The sequence below is a fragment of the Lepus europaeus genome, chromosome 3 (genome assembly GCF_033115175.1).
Source record: "Lepus europaeus isolate LE1 chromosome 3, mLepTim1.pri, whole genome shotgun sequence".
In the NCBI taxonomy this organism is placed as follows: Eukaryota; Metazoa; Chordata; class Mammalia; order Lagomorpha; family Leporidae; genus Lepus; species Lepus europaeus.
In genome coordinates, this window is record NC_084829.1 from 152,335,234 (window position 1) to 152,357,482 (window position 22,249).

Here is a 22,249-nt window from a genome sequence, read left to right on the forward strand (position 1 = left end):
GGGCCGAATTCTATGTAGTGAAGCTGCTACTGCCTTGGCTTATCGGAGTGTCTGAGGCAACGTGGTCCACTTGTTCTTTATCTTGTCTGCCAGGCAGTGTAAACACAGACAGAATCTTCCTGCTAAATTATTAAACACTATTTTTCATGCTTTTCTTTTGACATCAGTGATAGGCTATGGTTGGAGTTCATGGTTATTTCCATGAATCTACAGGGAGGTTTATAGGAAACAAGGTATCATTTGCCTTGTAAATGCTTAATTGTGGGATTTGGGACGCATTGGTTTCCACCTAAATCAAGAACAAGCCTGACCCTTCTGGGGCCCAGGGACAGTGGGATTCGTCTCACTACAGTTAAATAACAGATCAGCGGGCATTCTGCTGTGGAGTTTTTACTTTCGAGAGGCAGAGCTGCTTGTACGAAGCCAGGAGTGAACCTGTTTTTCCCGATGGGTTCACTCACTGGTTCTGAAACCAGAACTGCTGGTAATTCGGAGCCAGTCCTCTCCTCTGTGCGGAAAACAGGCTCCTGGGTCCGTGTGGACTTTGGTAAACAACAGAAGAAGGGACTGTCTGCTATGTATTTTGTAAACAGAAAAGTGGGGCCAGAGACGTATGCATGTTTAGGAGGTGCCCTAAAGAGTATGCAATTTGAGGCCATCTTTTAGAGTGTATTCAATCAGGCAAGGACACAAATATTTGCAATTTTGCAAAAAAGAAGTCACAACAAATTGCTTCCCTTGTAGATTAAGCCTGTTTTCTTCTGAACTGTCTTTAGGTGACTTAGCAGTTTATGAAAATTGTTTATCTAGAAAGACAGCCTGGCTCCCTGGCTGCAGCTGCCACTCCCAGCATTCACAGGGGCTGTACAGGTGACAGCGGTTTTGTGGCAAATCTGTCTTCTGATGAAAAAGATAAAAATAAATAAAGTTCCCCCCATCCAAATTATAAAGATTTATTTTATTTGAAAGGCAGAGTTAAAGAGAGAGGAAGAAGAGTGATCAAGAGAGAGAGAGAAGTGAGAGAGATCTTTTATCTACTGGTTCACTCCTCAAATGACTGCAATGGCCAGGGATGGTAAAGGCTGAAGCCAGGACCCTGAAATTCCATCCAGGTCTCCCAGTGGGTGGCAGGGGTCCAAGGAATTGGGCCATCTTTCACTGCTTTTCCAGGCATATTCGCAGGGCACTGGATTAGAAATGGAGCAGCTAGGATTTGAACCTGGTGCTCCGATATGGGATGCCAGCATCACAGGCAGCAGTTTGAAGTGCTGGGCCACAAAGCCAGCCCTCATCGTGTGCTTCATAGTCTCTGGCTTCTGTGGCTTTCTGTACATTAAACACCTAAACAGCAGTGATTTTAGAAACATCATATGGGCCAGTGTTGTAGCAAAGCAGGTAACAGCATCACCTATGACACTGGCATCCCACAGGGCTTTGGTTGGTGGCCCGGCTGCTCTACTTTCAATCCAGCTCCCTGCTAATCTGCTTGGGAAAGCAGCAAAAGATAGTCCCGACATTCAGATCTTTGCAACCACGTGGGAGACCTGGATGAAGCTCCAGGTTCCTGGCTTCTGCCTGACCCATCGCTAGCCATTGTGGCCATCTAGGGAGTGAAACAGTGGGTGGAAGACCTGTCTCTCTGTCTCTCCCTCTCTCTCTGCAACTCTGACTTTCAATATAAATAAATAAATCATTAAAAAAAGAAACATCATATCACAGTCTGGGGTCAATTTTAGACTTAAATCTCATGCAAATTAAAACAACGGACTTGGGCCATCCTCCACTGCCTTCCCGGGCCACAGCAGAGAGCTGGACTGGAAGAGGAGCAACAGGGACAGAATCTGGCACCCCAACTGGGACTAGAACCCGGGGTGCCGGCGCCTCAGGTGGAGGATTAGCCTAGTGAGCCGCGTTGCCGGCTCAAAAAGAAATTTAATCTTCGTACCTGTTAAGCAAATTATTTTTTGCCAGACTTGGGAAAATCAATATTACAAAATGGAAAAACTTAACACCTGATTTGTTTTGATAATAACGCAATCAGTCATAAAATTAAGTACCCGCAGAATTCATTGCCATTTCAAGTTATCAAGTGATTGCCTCAGATCTTGATACATTAATCATTTACAGGGCAGTTCTTAATGTTTCCTGAGATTTCCCTGTCTTCAGAGTATCTGCAGAAGACATACAGCACGTGGACACTGTGTTCTGTCTGTCCTTCTGTGTCACACTTGCTGATGTGAGCAAACAATGGTGGTCCTCTCCTTGGTTTTCAAATAATTTTTGTTCACATCTTTATACTGTTCGCACATCCAAACTTGAGGACGTTTGCACCAGCCACAAGGAAGCAGCAAGCAGCTGGGTGCTCTGCCCTTGGCGTTTGCTGCTCTGGGACCAACTGCTTTAAAAGTATTGGCCCGTGGACCAGATGGGCCAGACCGTGTTTATGCTGATCAGGGAACAGTGAGGAGGCTGCTTCTGTAAGCTGCAGGTGCACCACCACCATTGTTACACCTGCAGCAATCCTGGGCCGGACTCCTTGCACCCAGGGGAAAAAAAAATCTTAAAAAAAAAAAGCCAAAAACCTAATTGTTGTTGCTTGAAGCAAAAGTCCCTTAGAGGGAATGCATTTCTTCCATTTCCAGGGCTCCACTTTTCCACAGTTGGATATTTCCCTCCAGGTACAGTCACAAATGGCGGATTCATTGCTCAGTTATTTAATGGTTTAATTTGCAACAGTAAGGAGTATTTCATTTTTCTCCTGGTGCTTCACATCACTGTATTTGCCTTAATTAAGTTTGCTGCTGGCACCCGCCAGCTCCTGGTGTATGGTTCCTTTGGGATAGGGCAAGGCCAAAAGGTTACTGCCAAGTAATCAGCGCCCTGCCCACGGATCTTGTTACCTTACAGAAAATCCATCCTGCAATGAAAGAAGCGCTTCCTCGCTCTGCAGGTGTAATGGTTTTATCTGGAGAGCGGTCCCCTAGCACCTGCTCTGGGTCTCTTTAACACATGAATGCTCCCCTTCCCCCATACTTGTTTTTCTGCAAGAGGCTACCTTCTGTACTCAGAAATATTTTTATGATTTGACTCTTTCTGTATTTCAATTCATGACATAATCAGTGTCTTATTAGTATCTTCATGAAGATATACGTGCCTGTTACCTGCTTCACTGCCCTCTGTTTCCCCTTTGCTTCTCTCCACATCTAGGAACCCTGTCTCTTACCTCCACCCCTAGCAGAAGATAAGAGCCGGGAGGGCAGAGGCTTCTTGGAGATACAGTTGGGGGCAGTGTGTTCTATTTTGTTTTGTTTTATTGTTGGCATTCTTTGGGCTTAGAATAGCATCTGAAATCAGTAAGTGCTCAGTGAATAGTTGCGTAAATGAAGACACGGTTTCAGGTTTTAGAGTTCAAAATAGTATATATTTTTAACCCTGTGGGGAGGGGGGATCTGTTTGCTTTTAATTTTATATCAAGTCATTTCCTGCATCGCTACCGGCTGCAGCTTCATTGATTTCATCCAAGGCCTGGCTCCTTTGTGGCATGAGCGCTAACAAGGCCAAATCCTTTTCACTTCCCCACGCTGGGCTCTCACAGGTGCTTACTGCCTGGCCAGGTGTTGCCTGGATACGTGAAATCCAACCCTGACCTGCCTGTGATTCAATGAGTCCTGGTAATGCTATCAACCAGGAGCTCAGCAGACAGAGGCCCCCAGCCCACTTGGGCATGTCAGAAACAGTGTTACTGCATGCCATTTTCTCAAGCTGTGTCCTGGTTTGATATGCTTTAAAACCAGATAGAACGCACACAAAATGGGCCCTGCACTTGGGTAAAAGTACTGTGGTGCACAGCTTCTGGGACCTATTCATTCCCTCGGTTCAGGGAGGCTGCTCTGAAGTTACTTATGTCATTGACTAACTTCTGGGGCAAATATTCTATTGCTTTCATCCTTAAGGAAACACAGACTTGTTTTTTAGTATTCAGCAACCCAGATGTACAGATAAGACTATTGTCCTCCAAAGCCGGTTCTGTGAACTGTTATTTTTCCTTCTGACCCAGCAAAACAATGGGACAAGGGGTGAGAAAGGAGGAGAGGAAGACTTCTATTCATTTCTCTTTTTTTTTTTTTTTTTCCAATTTGAAAGGCAGAGTTACAGAGAGAAACACAGAGACATTCTTCTATCCACTGATTCACTCCCCAAATTGCTGCAATGACCAGGGGCTGCGGTCAGGCCAAAGCCAGGAGCCTGGAACTTCCTCTGGGTCTCCCACATGGATGGCATGGGCTCATGTACTTGGACTGTCTTCGGCCACCTTCCCAGGCACGTTAGCAGGGAAATGGAGCAGGTGGGACTCGAACTGGCTTTCCCATATGGGTTACCAGCATCACAGGCAGCGACTTAATCTGCTGTGCCACATGCTCTCTCTCTCTTTTTTTTTTTTTTAAGATTTATTTTTATTTATTTTGAAAGGCAGAGTTACAGAGAGGCAGAGGCAGAGAGAGGGCTTCCATCCACTGGTTCACTCCCCAGATGGTTTTAACGGCCAGAGCTGAGCCAATCCGAAGCCACGAGTCAGGAGCTTCTTCCAGGTCTCCCACACAGATGCAGGAAGGGGCCCAAGGACTCTGGGCCATCTTCTGCTTTCCCAGGCCATAGCAGAGAGCTGGATGGGAAGTGGAGCAGACAGTACTTGAACCAGCGTGCATGTGGGATGCTGGCACTGCAGGCGGCAGCTTTACCCCCTACGCCACAGCGCCAACCCCCACAATGCACTCTTTTCTAAACCACCTAATTCGAGGACACAGAAACATAGTGAAGTTGTTTTCATCACTTTTTCTATGTGATCTTGATTCAGAAACATCCCTTATCTCATTAAGAGTCAGTTTTCATCATATAATGATCCTCTCCATTTATGTGTGAAATTCTGTGACTAATATCAGTAATAGGAGCACCAAAAATTAAATAGTATACAGTAGACATTTAGCTTAGTGGTTAATATTCCTGCATCCCGCACCGAAGTACCTAGGTTCAGTACCTAGTTCCTGATTCCAGCTTCCGGCTAATGTAGACCCTGGAAGACGGTGGTAATAGCTTAAGTGTAATAGCCCAAGGCGTCAGTCTCTCTGTGTGTTAGCTCTGCAGTTAGTGGAAGGTCAGGACTATGGAATAGGGATAGGTAATAGCCCAGGATGGGTGAGAACTGTTGCTAAATGTTGCAGCTGTTTGCCCTAAAGACTGTCAGCCAATCTGAGAGATGTTATCTAGGATCTCTCTAGTGTTGAGGCTGTTCAGGTCCACCCTTGGATAGGGCCAATGTTCTGGTCCACTGGCGGAGGAGCAAGGAGGGGCAGCTGGTCGCCCGGCCCAGTAACATAGCAGGTGGTTCACAACGAATGCTTCTCCAGTGGTACTAAGCCACTCATGGGAACATCCTATTATTTTATTATTATTATTATTATTATTATATTTTATTATTATATTTTATTATTATTATATTTATTATTATTTTATTTAGTTCTCTTAGTGCCCTCAGGCTGCTGTAAGAAAATACCTCAGGCTAGGTCGTTTATAAACAACCCATTCCTGGAGGCTGAGAAGGCCAAGACCAAGGTGCTCCTGTGGGTGGCACACGCACAGGTGTCCCTCATGTGAGGGGGTAGAGGGGCTCCCCAGTGCTCTGCCTGTGCTGGAAGGGCTCTCATTCCGGATCACCTCCCAAGGCAGCCCCTCCTTCTCCCACCATCACCTTTGGGGATTAGGTCTTAACATGAACCTCATGGGAATATAAACATTTACACCATAGCAGCCATTTTATTTATTTAATGAAAATCCTTTAGCTGTTTTCTCAAGGACTGACTCACTTTCAGAGTGAAACAGCTGCAATCTCACCTAATATAGTAACCCCCAAATAGTTCTGGCAGGGGCGTATTCTAGAACACAATGTCCCTATATTATAAAAAGTTTGCTTTGATTAACACCCGAAGAGAGCTTCTTCTCTGGGTTTAGAATTCAACACCCTTTTAGCCTATCCTTTAAGACTTGTTCCTAAAGACCATACTTTGAATTTTTTCCAATTGGTTTTGTAGTTAAGTGTCAGGACAGTGAAATCAAGTAGTCCTCCCTGGGCCCCTGTGTCAACAGTGTGCATCCTTTAGTTATTCAGGTGAAAACTGACGTTTGCTAGATTTGATTGAATGCTCCAGTTGCTTTACTATATCTTAACACGCGGTGTTTAGAACAATGCCAAGCACAAGGCCGTTATCCGGCTAAGGCTACCAGACGGGGTGGTTTAAACAGGAGCCGTGTGTGTTCTCAGTTCTGGAGGGTGGGACTTCAAGATCACAGTGTTGGCGAGCTGGGTTTCTCTCAGGGCCCATCTCCTTGGCTGTGAACACCTTCTCTGTGTGTCCTCCCGTGGTGTTTCCCCTGTGTACGCATCTCCGGCGTCTCCTTGTGTCTGACTACCCCCTTCTTGGGGCTGGCATTGTGGCCCAGCAAGCCGAGCTGCTGCCTGCAATGACAGTGTCTCATTTTGGAGCCCTGGTTCCAGTCCCGGCTGCTCCACTTCTGATCCAGCTCCCTGCTAATGCACCTGGGAAAGCAGCGGAGGACGGCCCAAGTACCTGGGCTCCTGTCTTCACCCTGGCCCAACTGCAGCCATTGGGGAGTGAACCAACACACACTCTCGCTCTCTTTCCCCCTTCAAATGAATAAATAATTAAAAAAAAAAAAAAAGATCCTCTTCATATAAGGACACCAGTCCACTTGGATTAGGATCTGCCCTGTTGGCTCCGTTTTTACTCAGTCACCTCTTTAAAGTCCTTCTCTCCAAATGCACTTGCCTTTTAAAAAAATTTATTTGAATGGCAGAAGTACAGAGAGGCAGAGGCAGACAGAGAGAGGTCTTCCATCCACTGGTTCACTCCCCCAAATGGCTGCAGTGACCGGAGCTTGGCTGATCCAAAGCCAGGAGCCAAGAGCTTCTTCCAGGTCTCCCACACAGGTGCAGGGGCCCAAAGACTTGGGCCATCTTACACTGCTTTCCTAGGCCATAGCAGAGAGCTGGATTGGAAATGGAGCAGCCAGGTCCTGAACCACTGCCCATATGGGATGCTGGCACTGCAGGTGGCAGCTTTACCTGCTATGCCACAGCACCGGCCCCTGCACTCACATTTTGCAGTGCCGGGGTTAACGGCTTCAGGAAGTGATTTGGTGGGGTACACAGCTGAGCCCAGACTACGCCTCTACACTGCCCAACAGCGAAGTCAGAGTCGGCAGTGAGTATTCTTATGGCGGGAGCTTTGACGGCATCTGAGGCATGCCCCTGCCCCTTGCAGCAGGCTATTCTGCTCAAACAGTGGAAAATTTGGGGGAGTTTTCTCCATAAAAGGAAGCCAGTTAGTCCACTGGAGCTGAGATACACCTCCCTCTGCCTGCTCTCCTCTGTCCCAGCGCTGCCTCCTGGAACTACCCAGCACAAACTCACCTCCTCTTTCCACATGGCAGCCCTCTAAGTATTTGAAAACATTTATCGTGTCTCTCCTTTCATCTTTTCTTCTCTAGGCAAAACAGCTCCAGAGAAAATAAGCTGTCGCACATAAAAAGAAGAATGCCAGGGCTTATATGTATTTTAAATAGGAATGTGTTTGATGGACGCTTGCCAAGCACAACTGGGTTTCGGTTTCAATATAAGAACAGTTTATGTCTCAAATGCTTTAAAACATGAGAACAACGTAAGTTGCATTAAAGTGAGTGTTATGTACTGGAAGGATTGATGAAGGAGATGAGTAATTGATCCTGAAGTATGTATCACCTATAAAGGGCTTCCAAAGATGTTGCTAAATGGGCTACTGCCAAACAGAGTGAAGAAAATATCAATCTATATGGACGTATATTTCTAACATGAAATTACCAGTTGCTCTATCGGTACCTTGCTCAACTCGATCTGTAGCACCCAGTCTTCCACGACGCAGCAGCCCGAGAGCAGAGTGAGAGAACTGCTGGTTTCAAATACTCGGAAACACAATGGAAGACTCGAGGTCTCCGGCAGAATGTTCTGGTAGCAGACCAGCTTTGCTTGTGCGCAGCCTCCTGCAAGAACCCCTTACCTTGCCCCAAGCTCGTGGCCTCTCCGTGTCTCAGTGTCTCAGACCAGATGTTTATGTCCCCCAACACACACCCTGAGATTCATGTTGAGATCCTAGCCCCTAAGAGGGGAGTATTTGGAGCCTGTAGGAGGCAGCTAGGACTCAGAGGGTGGAGTCCTCGGGAGTGGGATGAGCGCCTGTCTCAGTGTGTTTCCAAATACTTAAAGTGAAAGAACTCCCTTGCTCCCTTTCTACCACGTCACAACGCAATGGGAAGTCAACATTTGCAGTGCAGATGGAGACCCTCCTCAAAACCCAGCCATCCTGGCACCCTGATCTCCAGACCTGCGAGAACCAAATGTCAGTTTAGGGTTTGAGTCCTGGCTCCCATTCCAGCTTCCTACATGAGCAGACCTGGCAGGCAGCAGGTGCTGTCTCCAGCAGTTTGGATCCCTGCCGCGCATGTGGGAGACCTACACTGAATTCCTGACTCCTGCCTTTCGCGTGGCCTAGCCTTGCAGGCATTTGGGGAGTGAAACAGTGGATGAGAGATCGCAGCCTTTCAAATAAAATAGGTAAATTTAAACGTCAGTTTATGAGTTACCACTCCAAGGTGCTTTGTAATAGCAGCCTGAGGGGACAAAGGCACTCAGAGAATGACCGTGTTCCCAAAGCACCTTATTTTCCTCATGCTTCACTAAGTCTTGACCCCGAGCACCCGCAGAGTTAATTTCGGTGCAGTCTCTCCACACGTGAGGATTCTGTCAGTGCCGTCTTGATGGCTGAATTGCCACTGAGATCTGGTGGTGTTCTGATCTCCGTCCCTTGTGGAACTCATGGAAGCCCTTGGTCTTCAGTGTTCTGAAGCTGCTCCAATGGGAAACCTACTGTGAGTCCATTTTCATTCTGCTCGCTGGGTTCTTCTGACTTGATTCAGTCTATAAAATCACGAACTTAATACCTGGGAAATGACTTTTTTTCCATTTCCCTCTTTTTCCTTGTTCTCTTTTTGGATTTGCTGTTACTCAGATTTTAGACCTTCTAGAATGTTCCTGATGAAAAATTCCCCGCTCGGGGCCAGCATTGTGGTGCACTGCTCGTTAAGCCACACTCAGCCTGACGCCGACACCCCATATGAGCAGCAGTTCTGAGCCAGCTCCCTGCTAATGGCCTGGGAAGGCGGCGGAAGATGACCCGAGTGCTTGGGCCCCCGCCACCCACGTGGGAGACTTGGATGGAATTCTGGGCTTCCAGTTTTGGCCTGGCCCAGCCCCAGTCATTGTAGACACTTGGGGAGTGAACCAGTTTGTGGAAGAGCAATCTCACACTCTCTCATCTTTCCTTCTCTGTCTGTAAGTCTGCCTTTCAAATAAGTAAATAATGCCCCCCCCCTTCAATTTTCCATCTCTTTGTATTTGGCTCCATTTTCCAGAAAATGTGCTCAAGTCTAGATTTAATTTTTTACTGTATTTTTAATTTCCAAAAATTCATTTTTTTGTTCTAAATATCCCTTTTTTGAAAGTTTCCTGTTTTTTCTTGATGACAATATCCTTTCTTTCTTTTTTTTAAAAGATTTTTTGAAAGGCAGAGTTAGAGAATTACATGTGATGCTGGCTTTGCAGGCAGCCCCTACAATATCTTTTCTGTCTCTGAGGGTTTTTTTTCTCCCCCTCTGCATAGCCTCTGTCGCCTCCAAATTGCTTTTTTGTTTGTTTTGTCGGTCTCTCCCATTAGATGTTTTCATTCCATGTCTGATTTAGGGCTGGTTTCTCATAGTTAAAGATTGACTGGTGTGTCGCTGGAAAGGAATCTGTCAGGCTGCTCCAGCTCTCCAGGAAGGAAGGCTTCCATTCTCATTTCTGGAGTGGATTTGCCTAACTGGTACAAGCCTGATGATGGCAGGAGGCTGGCGTGAGGAGACCTGAGAGCCGGTGCGTGGATGCCACCCTGCTTTTCATGGTGGTGGCCTGGGTGTGTCTGTCTTCCTCCTCCCCAACCCAGACCCTTAAGTTAACCATCTTAGGAATATAAACACCCAGTCATCTCCTAGGAAACTGATTCTCAAACCTAGGACTTCTACAAACGTTCATTTTTCCCCCTTTATGTTTGAGCCAGTCTATACTAGATGGTTCAGCTTGTAAGGGGGAAAAAATCATCTGAATGTACTGTCAGTGTATATGATAGATTATTTTTACTCAGATAAAGAGGCAGTGCAGACGCTGTATCGAATAAATCTGTTGATGGGAACCTAGTTCTTTGCCACTTAGAGACCGTCAGGAACTCGATGTGTGGTCAGACCAAGTTAGCTTTACTTAGCTTGGCGCAGAAGGGGAGGGCTCCTGCATGGGTGTTGGGCCATGGGTGTGGGGAGGGCCATTGTCCGGGATCTGAGCTGGCGCTGGGTAACTCTGAGAAGAGTGGGGGCGTGAAGCCTGGTTCCGGACTGGACACTGTTCTTTTAGTCCACTTTGCGTTATGATGGTGAGAACCTTGCGACTGGGTAGCTTTAATAAAGAAAAGCTTATCTGGTTTTTAGCTCCTGGTTTTGGAGGTCCAGGGGTCGGTATCTGGCGGTGGTCTTCTTGCTTGCAGGGTCCTGAGGCAGTGCTGGGCATTGACTGGAAGTCAGGGAGCAGACATGGGGTTCTTCTCTGGTCTTTCCCTCTTTTGTTTTTAAGATCGATTTAGGGGCCGATGCTGTGGCATTGTGAGCTAAGCCTCCACCATATGGGCACCGGTTCATGTCTCTGCTGCTCCTCTTCCGATCCAGGTCTCTGTTATGGCCTGGGAAAGCAGTAGAAGATGGCCCAAGTGCTTGGCTCCCTGTACCCACATGGGAGACCCAGAGGAAGCTCCTGGTTCCTGGCTTCTGATTGGCTCAGCTCTGGCCATTGCGACCATTTGGGGAGTGAACCAGTGACTAGAGGACCTCTCTCTCTGTCTCCCCCTTTCTCTGTCTGTAATTCTACTTCTCAAATAAATAAAATCTTAAAAAAATAAAAAATAAGATTGATTGATTTGAAAGGCAGAACTACAAAAGAGAGATCTTCCATCTGCTGGTCTCCTCCACAAATGGCTGCAACAGCCATGGCTTGGCCAGTCTAATGCCAAGAGGCAATAACCCCATCTTGGTCGCCCATGTGGGTGGCCAGGGCCCAAGGACATGGACCATCATTCACTGCTTCCCAGGTACATTAGCAGGGAGCTGGATTGGAATCGCAGCAGCCGGGACTAAAACCAGTGCTCCAATGTGGGATGCTGGCATCACAAGGGGTGGCTGAACCTGCTGTACCACAACCCCAACCCCATCTCCTCTTCTTATAAGGCACCAGGATTCGATCCCGGCCTCACTGTAAACATCACAGTGGATTAGCTTCGCGGCATCGTCATACCTCCCAATGGGGGGTACAGTTCAACACAGGAACCCTTGAGGGCACCTCAGGCCATATCCATACCCTAGCACACTGAGGAAGTGAGGCTGTGCCTTGGTTGGGTACCTTGCATGTTTCGATCCAGGAGGCAAGGAGATGATAGCAGGGATGGGCTGGTTGGTGGGAAGCGGCAGTCCTCATGCGTGTTAGCCTGGAGATGGGGCTGACCACTCAGTTACTGCACTGTTAGAGTGCTGCCCCGGCCACCTGCTGCGCCGGCTGAAATGCGGCTGATTGCATGGAGTTATGCTTTATCTGTAAGATACACTCCAGATTTCAAAGACTTAGGACAAAAAAAAAATATAAAATAGCTCATTAATAACTTTTTCACAAAGGAGTATGTGTAGATAGATGGGGTTAATTATAGTTAAATCGCCCTCGACTGTTTCTTTTTAACGTGACTGCTAGAAGGTTGTAAGTCATGTATGCGGCAGCAAGGGGTTCACATGATGGCTGGGGAGGATCTCCCTGTTGCCAGAGTCAGTGCTGGGTGTGCTGTCGCCATTGTTTCTTCCAAGTCTGTGGCTTCTGCTTCCGCTTGCCTCTCCCCCCAGAAAAGTTGAGATTTTTGCACGTGGGAGATCCTGCCTTTCCCCTCGGGGAAGGTTAGAGGGCTCTGTCAAGTGATTACCTACAGCTCAAGAAGATGCATCTCTGATTAGGGTACATTCCTGAAAAGCTGATAGTGAAGAGGCCTTCTTGCTTTTTTACAAAAGGAGCAAGGCATTTTTAGCCCCACCCCACTCAGTCCTGTGAGACAATTTTCACCCCACTGAGGACACTACCATCTTCATGGGGAGTGCATGATTTAAGGTGAGCCTAAGAACAAACATTTGGTGCCTGTGCTATGGCGTAGTGGGTAAAGCCACTGCCTATGGCGCTGGGGATTCCATATGGGCGTGGGTTTGAGTCCCAGCTGCTTCACTTCCAATCCAGCTCTCTGCTATGGCCTGGGAAAGCAGCGGAAGATGGCCCAGGTGCTTGGGCCTCTGCACTCATCTGGGAGACCAGAATGAAGCTCCTGGCTCCTGGCTTTGGCCTTGCCCAGCCCTGGCTGTTGAGGCCATTTAGGGAGTGAACCAGCAGATGGAAGATCTCTCTCTCCGCCTCTCCTTTTCTTTCTATAATTCTGCCTTTCAAATAAATAAATAATTTTTTATATTAAAAAAAGAACATTCTCCTTCTGGAACATATTCCACAGTATTAGTGTTGACTTTTATTTGTGCCTCAGAATAGCACTAATATAATGGCATTTTCATAATTTTTATTTTATTGTTACTTATTTAAAAGGTAGAGAGACAGACGGAAATCTTGTACCCACTGGTTCATTCCCCAAGTGCCCAGAACAGCCAGGGCTGGGCTAAGCTGAAGCCAGGAGCCTGGAATTCAATCCCCGGTTTCCCTTGTGGGACCTAAGTGCTTGAACCACCACCTGCTGCCTCCCAGTGTGTGTGAACAGGAAACTGGAATCTGGACTGGAACTTGGGCAATGGGACTTGGAATTCAGGTGTCCTAGTGAGTGTGCTAACTACAGCAAACGCCTGCCCCCGCTGTGCTGTTTTTATTCTCAGTTGATGCTTTGAGGCTTAACTAAATCCTTTGCCTCTGGTCACATAGCTAACAGAAGATTCAGGTCTAGAGATCTGCTTTTCAGACTTTGCGCTCCTTTTTTGACTTTATTAGGAGTGTGCAGAGTCTTACGAGGTGTACAGGATTGGAACCACATGGTACTGAGGAAAGAACTGGATTCCCGTTCCTGTGTACCTGGCCATACTTGGTGGAAGAGCGAGTGTTTTTTTTTTCTTCTTTCATTGTTTCTAAAGGATGACACCGTGACTTCAGTCAGCTTTTGGCTTTTGCTATTGGAGGTAGTGCTTTGAGAGCGTCAGATCCTGATTTGGGTCATTTTGTATTGTTGACAAAAACAAAGGCATTGTCCCTTAGAGCATGGAGCTGGGCCACCATGTACAACCCTAGCCGTGGGCTGAGGTCATCAAAGGAGCCGAGGTTTGTCACACAGATTTGTAAAATGGGAAACATGTTGAGACAGAAATTTCCCCATGGTTTGTCTTTATTTTCTTTCTGGGATCTTTTTACCTTAGTTCACATATGTACAGTTATATATACATTTTATAAGGTTTTTTTTTTTAAAAAAGATTTATTTTATTTATTTGAAAGAATTACAGAGACAGGTAGAGACAGAGAGAGATCTTCCATTCACTAGTTTACTCCACAAATGGCTGCCAATAGCCAGAGCTGGGCTGGTCTGAAAGAAGCCAGGAGCTTCTTATGGGTCTCCCACGCAGGTGCAGGGGCTTGGGCCATCCTCCGTGCTTTCCCAGGCACGTTAGCAGGGAGCTGCATCAGTAGTGGAGCAGCCTGGACTTGAACCAGCACCCATATGGGATGCTGGCACTGCAGGCTAGGGCTTTAACCCTCTGTGCCACAGCGCCGGCCTCGTCTATGCATTTTACATAGCAAAGTTAGGGGCCAGCATTTGGTCAAGCAGATAAGATGCTGGCTGGGATGCTGGCATCCTGTACTGAGTGCCTGGGGTCAAGTTTCAGTTCTCTCCCAAGGCCAGCGTCCTGCTAATGTGCACCCTGGGAGGCAGCAGGTGGTGGCTCCCGTATGTGGCTCCATGCCTCTCACATGGGAGATCTGGATTGAGTTCTGGGTTCCTGGCTTTGGCCTGATGAAGTCCCAGCCATTTCAGTCATTTAGGGAGTGATCCAGTAGGTGGAAGCTCTGTCTGTCTGTCTGTCTGTCTCTGTCTCTGTCTCTCTCTCTCTGCCTAGGAAGGAAGAAAGAAAGGATGGGGAGAGAAAAAAAGAGGGAGCGAGGAAGGAATGAGTTTTAAATTGAAAGCAAAATTGGGATTATATTCTGTATAAGGTTTGAGATGGAAACAGAGGGGTGTGAGTCTGTATGTCAACATAGGCATTTTCCTTGTAATGAACACCTTCAAACATGAAGTTTTTGCCAGATATTCCACTGAAGAGATAGATCTGCTGTTTCCCTAGAATTGGGGCACTTAGTTTCTTTAAGTGTTGTATGTCCCAGGAAGTACACATTCTCATACCCTGATCTATAGACCTTTCCCTTGGTGTGTTTCATGGAAACACCTGTCTCTACCTGTCTCTGTAATTCTTTCAAATAAATAAAATAAATCTTTTTTTTAAAAAAAACCATATATATATATATATATATATATATATGTAACTGTACATATGTGAACTAAGGTAAAAAGATCCCAGAAAGAAAATAAAGACAAACCATGGGGAGTAAATATGAACAGACTCCAAAGGGAACAATGTTTATTCTATATCCTGCTTGTATTTGGATTCAGTTTTTAATGTTGCCCTTGATTTTTAAGTGGTTTTAAAATCTCCCTTTAGCTTTTCTTTTGTATCACAGCAGCCTCTTTAAGGAACTTTTCATGGAATTATTTGTTGTGGGGATTCTGGATTGAAATAGCCTTGTCTATACAAGCCTGGCCAATCAACTGGAGCATAAAATTCAATTAACTGTTATTTGTGTTTGTAGTGTGGGGCAGAGACCTGAAGATGCACTGAGCCCAAGAGCCAGTGTATCCTGTGTCTAACTTGGCAGTGTTGTTTAGATTCAGTGTGCGTTGGCCTCTGTCATTGGGTTCCACGTCCTTGGATCCAGTTCACCAAGGATCAAAACTATTAGACATGGGCCAGTGTTGTGGACACAAGGCTTCCCCTATCTGAGCTCTGATTCAAGTCCCAGCTACTCTGTAGCTTCCTGCTGATGCACCTGGGAAGGCAGTGGAAGATGGCCCAGTGCTTGGGCCCCTGCACCCACATGGGAGACCCAGATGGAGTTCCCAGCTCCTGGCATTGGCCTGCCTAAGACTTGCCTGTTGCAGCCATTTGGGGGAATGAACCAGTGGATGGAAGGCCTCTCTTTTTCTCTTCCTCCCTTCCTTCCTTTAAAAAAAAAGATTTATCTATTTATTTATTTGAAAGAGTTACACAGAGAGAGGAGGAGAGGCAGAGAAAGAGAGAGAAAGGTCTTCCATCTACTGGTTCACTCCCCAATTGGTTGCAACAGCCGGAGCTGTGCTGATCCGAAGCCAGGAGCCAGGAGATTCCTCTGGGTCTTCCAACACGGGTGCAGGGGCCCAAGCACTCGGGCCATCTTCTACTGCTTTCCCAGGCCACAGCAGAGAGCTGGATCAGAAGTGGAGCAGCTGGGACTTGAACCGGCGCCCATATGGGATGCTGGCACTTCAGGCGGTGGCCTTACCCACTTTGCCACAGCTCCGGGCCCCTCTCTCCTTTCTTCCTCTCCCTCATTCTTTATTGTTCTGCCTTTCAAATAAATATATCTTTAAGAAACCCACAATGTTCTTTTTAAGTTTTTTTAAAAAAGAACATGTCCAATTTTTAAACTAATACAGTAAAACAGCGGTTTACATAGCACTGACACTTCAGTCGGTAAGGTGGAGATGATTTACGGTAGAGGAGAGAATGTGTGTGGGTTTTCTGCAAATACTTCTTCCCTTTTTATGAGGGACTTGAGTGCTTGCAGATGGCAGTGTCCTTGGAGAGCCCCGGAGCCACCCCGGGATACCAAGGGATGGCTGCAGGCCTGCTTATCGCCTCTTACGGTTAGCCGGATTGGGACAATTTCCAGTTGAATTTGAAATTATCTGGGAGCCTTCCAAAGGGAGAGCAGTGGTGAAGGTTCCCCATAGTGCGCGAGTTCATCGTCTCAAGGCCCCAATGGGTTTTGGGTTATCTTTTCTCCCAAGTGTGTGGCCAGAAGGAAAGGAAAGTGAAAGGAGAGGAGGCCCCTGGGGGCTGGGTTTGGTGTTGAGGAATCCATTGTTCTGGCTCTGCTCTATTGTCCCCGCTTTGTGCTGCCATTGCTGCTTCTGTCTGCAGGCCTCCCCAGCTTCTGTGTTCGACCCCTCTTTCTTTGTGTTATGTCCATGCTTAGGGCCATCTCTCAGATTCCTCTTCCTTGGGGTCCCAGGCCTTCCTTGTTTCTTCTGGACATCTCCACTTCAAGCTGCCTGCCCGGCATCTTTGGGGGAATGGGGCCTCACTGCTGCCGCCATCTGCTTCATTCCCTGAGTGTCTTCTCCCTCTTGTTCCTGCCCAGTTGCCTTTTCTCATTCACAGGTCAAATTCTGTGCCACCAACCCCTGCCTCCCAATCTCCAGTGGGTTTCCTTCAGAACTATCATTGTTTACAAAATACAAACAAACCAGCTGCATTTTAAAATAAGTAATCTAGGGATGATATTTGTCTATTTGAGACATAGGGACAGAGAGCTCCCATCTACAGATTCACTCTTCAAATGCCCACAATGGTCAGGACTGGGCTGAGGCCAGAGCTTGGAGCCAGGAACTCGATCCAGGCCTCCCACATGGGTGGTAGAAACCCGATTTTTACCATTCAGTGTCTGTGTCAGCAGAAAATCGAAACCAGGAGCTGGAACTGGGAACTGAACCCAGGTACTCCAATGTGGGTCGCAGGTGTCATCACCAGCATTGTAACTACTAGGCTAAATGCCCCCTCCACCAACCACCTTTATTTATGTGTTTGTTTTTAGTGATTTATTTGAAAGGCACAGTGACAGAGAGAGAGAGGGAGAGATAGAGAAAGAGAGGTTTTCCGTGTACTGGTTCATTCCCCAAGTGGCCACAACAGCTGGGGCTGGGCCAGACCAAAGCCAGGAACCAGGAGCTTCTTCTGGTTCTCCCACATGGGTGCATGGGCCCAAGTACTTGGGCCATCCTCTGCTGCTGTCCCAGGCATAGTAGCAGGGAGCTGGATTGGAAGCAGAGCAGGCAGGACTGGAACCAGTGCCCATATGGGATGCCAGCATTGTAGACGGTGGCTTAACCCACCACGCCACAGCACCAGCCCTCAACCAGCTTTAATGAGACATAATTCACCTACCATGCAGTTACTCATTTCAAATACACAGTCCAGTAGTTTTCAGTATGTTCATGGAGTTGTATAACCATCACTACATTTAACTTTGGAGTGTTTTCATTACCTTATAAAGAAACCTTGTGTAGGTTAGAAATCATTCCTTCCCTCCCCAACTCCCCAGTCCTGGGTGACCATGGACCTACTTTATGTGTGCTGGGGGCATTTCATATCAAGCACTGTGCTGTCTTTTGCAGCTTGCTTCTTTGACTTGTTTTTTTCACTGTTCGTCCCTGTTCCAGCACTTTCTTTATTCCTCTTTATTGTTGGCTGATATTCCATTGTATAGATATGCCAGATCATATTTTCCCCTGTACCCTGTGATGGACAGCTGATCTGCTTCCCTTTTGGCTACTGTGAATAACGCTGCTGTGAGCAGTCACGTCCAGGTTTTGTATGGATGGCTTTTCATTCCTGTTGGGAAATAGCTGGGAGACTCGCTGAGCCGTATGTTGAGTCCTTGCTTAGCCTCGTGAGGAACTGCCAGGCTGCTTTCCAAAGTGGCTGCACCACTTCTTTTCTTTTCTTTTTAATATTTATTTATTTGAAAGGCAGAGTTAGAGAGAGGAGGTGAGACAGAAAGAGAAATCTTCCATCTACTAGTTCACTCCCCAAATGGCTACAACAGCCAGGGCTGAGCCAGACCAAACCCAGGAGCCAGGAGCTTCGTCCAGGTCTCCCACAAGGGTGCAGGGGCCCAAGCACTTGGGCCATCTTTCACTGCTTTCCCAGGAGCGTTAGCAGGAAGCTGGATTGAAAGTGGAGCAGCTGGGACTGGAACTGGTACTCCAATATAGGATGCTGGCATCGCAAGCGGAGGCTTAACCTGCTGTGCCACAATGCCAGTCCTTGTTAGAAAATTCTTGAAATGTCATTTGAAACCTTCCTAAGGTTTCTAGTCTTGCTGGTTGTCATCCCTGGCCCTCCCGTCCCTCCCTTGGTCTCCCCAAGTGGACTCTGAGCTGGTTGCTCTAAGGAATGCACGCTGGCTCTCTGAATGCCATGTTCTTTGTGCCTTTGCCCTGCTGTCCCCTCTCCTTGCTGTGCCCCAGGTAGGGTTGTCCCCCAAGCTTTCAGAGGCTAGGAGTCTTAGCTCAGAGATGAGCTGTAGTGTAGACTCAGTTCCCTGAGGCCAGGGACAATTCCCAATTGTACCTCTGGACACTAGCATAATAAATAAGGTGCAAGGACTTGGGAGGTATTTGTTGAATGACCCAGTCAAAGTTGAGAAGACACGTTCCATCATCTATCTACTTATAATGATATGGGAAACTTTATCTTATAATTTAAAAAAATATTTTATTTACTTATTTGAGAGGTAGTGTTACAAAGGGAGAGAGAGAGGGAGACAAAAAGAAGGGTCTTCCAACTGCTGTGCTGGTTCACTCCCCAAATTGGCTGCAATAGCCCCAGGTGGGCCTGTCTGAAGCCAGGAGCTTCTTCTTGGTCTCCCATGTGGGTGTAGGGCCCAAGCACTTGGGCATTTTCCTCTGCCTTCCCAGGCCATAGCAGAGAGTTGGATTGGAAGTGGAGAAGCCAGGACTTGAACCCGCGGTCTTATGAGTTGCCAGTGCCACAGGCAGAGACTTAGCCCACTGTGCCACAGAGCCGGCCCCATAGTTTTTGTTTTGAGTGATGATGTCTTTCTCTAAGAATTCTGATTTGGAGCAGGCATTTGGCATAGAGGTTAAGACCCTGCTGGGGATGCCTGCATCCTGTATTGGAGTTCCTGGGGGTTCAGGCGTCAGGTCTGATTCCAGCTTCCTCCTAACGCACACCCTAGAAGACCACAGGTGGGGCCTCACGTAGTTGGGTCCTTGCCAGTCACGTGGACTGAGTTCCTGGCTCCCTGCTTCAGCCCTGGCCCAGGGTGTATAACTAGACCGTGAGCCGGTAGATGAGATCTATCTTTTTTCTCTCATTCTAATTAATTAATTTAAAATTCTGATTCAATGAAAACTAACAGAGCCTGGAACTGGTAAGGAAAGAAGGTTGCCTGTGATGCACACTGACCTTGTGCCTGAGCCCCACTCCTGCTTTAACCCTGATTTATGGCGTTTCTTTGTAAATCCAGATACCCAGAGGCTGTCAGACAGCTGCGGCAGGCATCCCGTCCTTGATTACTCTTGGAGGCAGAGATCAAAGGGGAACTGTCTGCTCAGGAGGCAACAACTTACCGCATGATCTATTGCTCTGTCTTGAGATTTTCACTTCCCCTGTAAGAACATCAGATCCGATGTGCTCGTGCAGTACCAGGGTCATAAAAAGAAAAAAGTTTAAGCGCTCAGGTTGAACAGCAGCGTGCTTACCTTTTCCAGTGTTGTCTCAGGACTTGCATTTGTAACAAGTGAAGCTGTCTTTTTTATTCAGTGGAATAGCAGTTGCTTGTTCTGTTCTCAGTATTTGGAAGCACTTGTGAGCTAAGGTCAGGGGCCCTTCTAGGGAAGATGCAAGCTAGGAAGCTGCTGAGGGGCCAGCTCAGGACAAGGCCCATCACTCTCTGTTGGCACGTGCCTGCCGGCCAGGCTGCGTGTTTGCTGGCACAGAAGACAGAAGCCAGGTCCCCCTCGCTGATTGTTGTAGCGAGGTCTGATAGCCAGCAAGGAAGCTGCCGGAGAGCTTTGTTCCCCCTGGACCTGGATATGGTGCGTTTCGCCCCCTGGTGTGCAGAAGGCGCCACTGCGTGCCCTGCCCGCCGCGCCCCTACGCCCAGGCTGCTCCTGGAACCTCCCCTCCCCCTCGCCTTGTCGCGACTGTTTGCACCGGGGTCCGCGCCGAGGCCCCCCGTCCCGACTCCGTGTCCCCAAGCAGTCACTGACAAGATCTTCACGTCTGGAGACAAGAGCCACGGTGAAACTTTTCTGTTTGCTTAGGGGAAGAGCCGGCGGCTAATGGGGTCAGACGGGCAAGGCGTGGAGAGATCAGTGGATAAGCAGGAAAAGCAGGGACCGACCCCGGGGACGCATGGACCTGCCCTGGCCGCAGCCTGGCGTGCGTTAAAGCCGAGCCAGCGCCCACGCCGGCGCGCTGGGTCCCCGCGGTTTATGCAGGGACGGTGCGAAGTTGCCAGAAATTCTGGGGGAGGTTTAACGTAGCTTGTGGTTGACTTCCACGCCGGGAGCTTGTGAATTAGAGATGCACGTTTGTGTGTGTGTGTGTGGGGGGGGGGGGGGACAGGCGAAGGGGATCTAAAGGTTTTAGCTAACTTCTTCCATTTAAAAAAATAAGCAAACGCATGCTCAAGTGTTTGTGCCTGTTGAGGGTTGCCTTGATCCAGTGTTGGAAGGCACACGTCTCGCCTTTTCCAGGAGTTTAGCAAGCGAAATACAGAGCCGCACCAGCCCTCACGCGAGGAGCAGATGGGGACAGAACAAAATCCTGCAGGTGCTAGAAAGGGAGCCGTGTTTTGCACCTCCTACAGGACACAGTGGTAACAGTTGCAGGGGAACTTACTGTTGGGCGGCTACTCCCTTCCAGTACTTTGGAAAGCTGGGATGCACACAGCCCCTCGGCGCCAGGCATGGAGTCGTCGTGTAGGTCCCGGGCGGCCGCCCCTGGCTCGCGAGCCCTGCGCGGGTCCCTGCAGAGCGGGACACTGGCCCCGGGCAGCGTCTGGCCGTGGAGACCCGAGCGCGCCGCGGCCGGCCGGGGCGGGTGCTGGGCGCCGCGGGGGCGGAGCCCCGGGCGGTGGGCGGCGGGCGGCGGGCGGTGGGCGGCGGCCCTCCTATAATTAGCGCGGGGCCGCAGCTGCCGGGGCACTTCCCGCTCTCCGCGATCCTCCGAGGGTGGCCGGGCGCCTGCTGCTCCGCGGGTGGACGAGGCGCGGCCGTGCGGGTCCAGTATGCTGGGGACCATCACCATCACAGGTAAGGCGCAGGTGGGGCCCTGGGTGGCGGTGCGGAGGCCCGTGGCTGGACATTTCCTGGCCACTGTCTCCGCCCGGGTGCCCGCGTCCGTGCGTCTTTGGTGCACGAAGTCCCCCAGCGACCCAGCGTCTGATTTTCGCGCGAGCAGGAGTCTCCCTGAAGGTCCCGAAGACTTTTGAGCTTCGGTTTCTGTCCGCAGCCGCCTGCACAGAAATACACGCGGTTGGTGTGAACGGGGCAATGGGTTGTGGTGGCTTAGTCCCTCGGAAGGGTCGTGCGCTAAGTAAGGCGCTCTAGGTTTGGCATTTTAACTCGCTTATCCCGGGTGCACTTCCCGGAGAGGTACACTTGGCGTTGCGGGGCAGTAAATTTGACCTCTGGTTTAAGCGGGGCTACTCGTGCAGCCGCAGTTGGGTCAGTTTGGTGGCCACACCATGTAGGCAGTGATTAAAAAAAAAAAAAAAAAAGTGGTTCTTTCCAGCATGCTTTCTAGAAATCCGGTTGTGAATACGAGTTACCCACTTGTCGATAGATTGTACACATCAAACTTGGAGGATGTTCTTACCCCTAATTGTGTGTTATGCACCTGTACTGCTGCCCAGCTCCCCTGTGTCTTCTTTCCTCTCTCCCTCCTCCCCTGATCCAGAAAATTCAACTCCAACCGCTAATTTAGGTTGAAAGCACAGCTCTTTAAAATATTTGATCATTACTGCCAAGTCCTAAGCGTTAAAAGTGCAGGGTAGAATCTCTAGGGCTGAATAATTTTCTCAATGCAACTGGTTTTGCAAAGTCTTGTCTTCCTATGGAATTTTAAATGAATGTGAAAGTGTAGCAGAGCTAAAAATACCTCTCGCTTCCTATAGATGAGCTTGTTTACTTTGAGATTTCCTTAA

At 48.3% G+C, this 22,249-nt stretch overlaps 1 protein-coding gene across 2 annotated transcripts in view; it reads left to right on the top strand.

The window, feature by feature from the left end:
* Positions 1-22,249, top strand: part of AKAP12 (A-kinase anchoring protein 12) — a 113,611-nt gene that overhangs the window by 68,345 nt on the left and 23,017 nt on the right. The window contains exon 1 of one of the 2 annotated variants that reach the window (XM_062186927.1): positions 21,266-21,356. The exons of the other annotated variant lie outside the window; for it this stretch is intronic. Within the exon in view, the coding sequence (XP_062042911.1) occupies positions 21,332-21,356 (25 nt within the window). The 5' untranslated portion in view covers positions 21,266-21,331. Of the gene's footprint in view, positions 1-21,265; positions 21,357-22,249 lie in introns of those variants that run through there. 2 annotated transcript variants of the gene reach the window in all.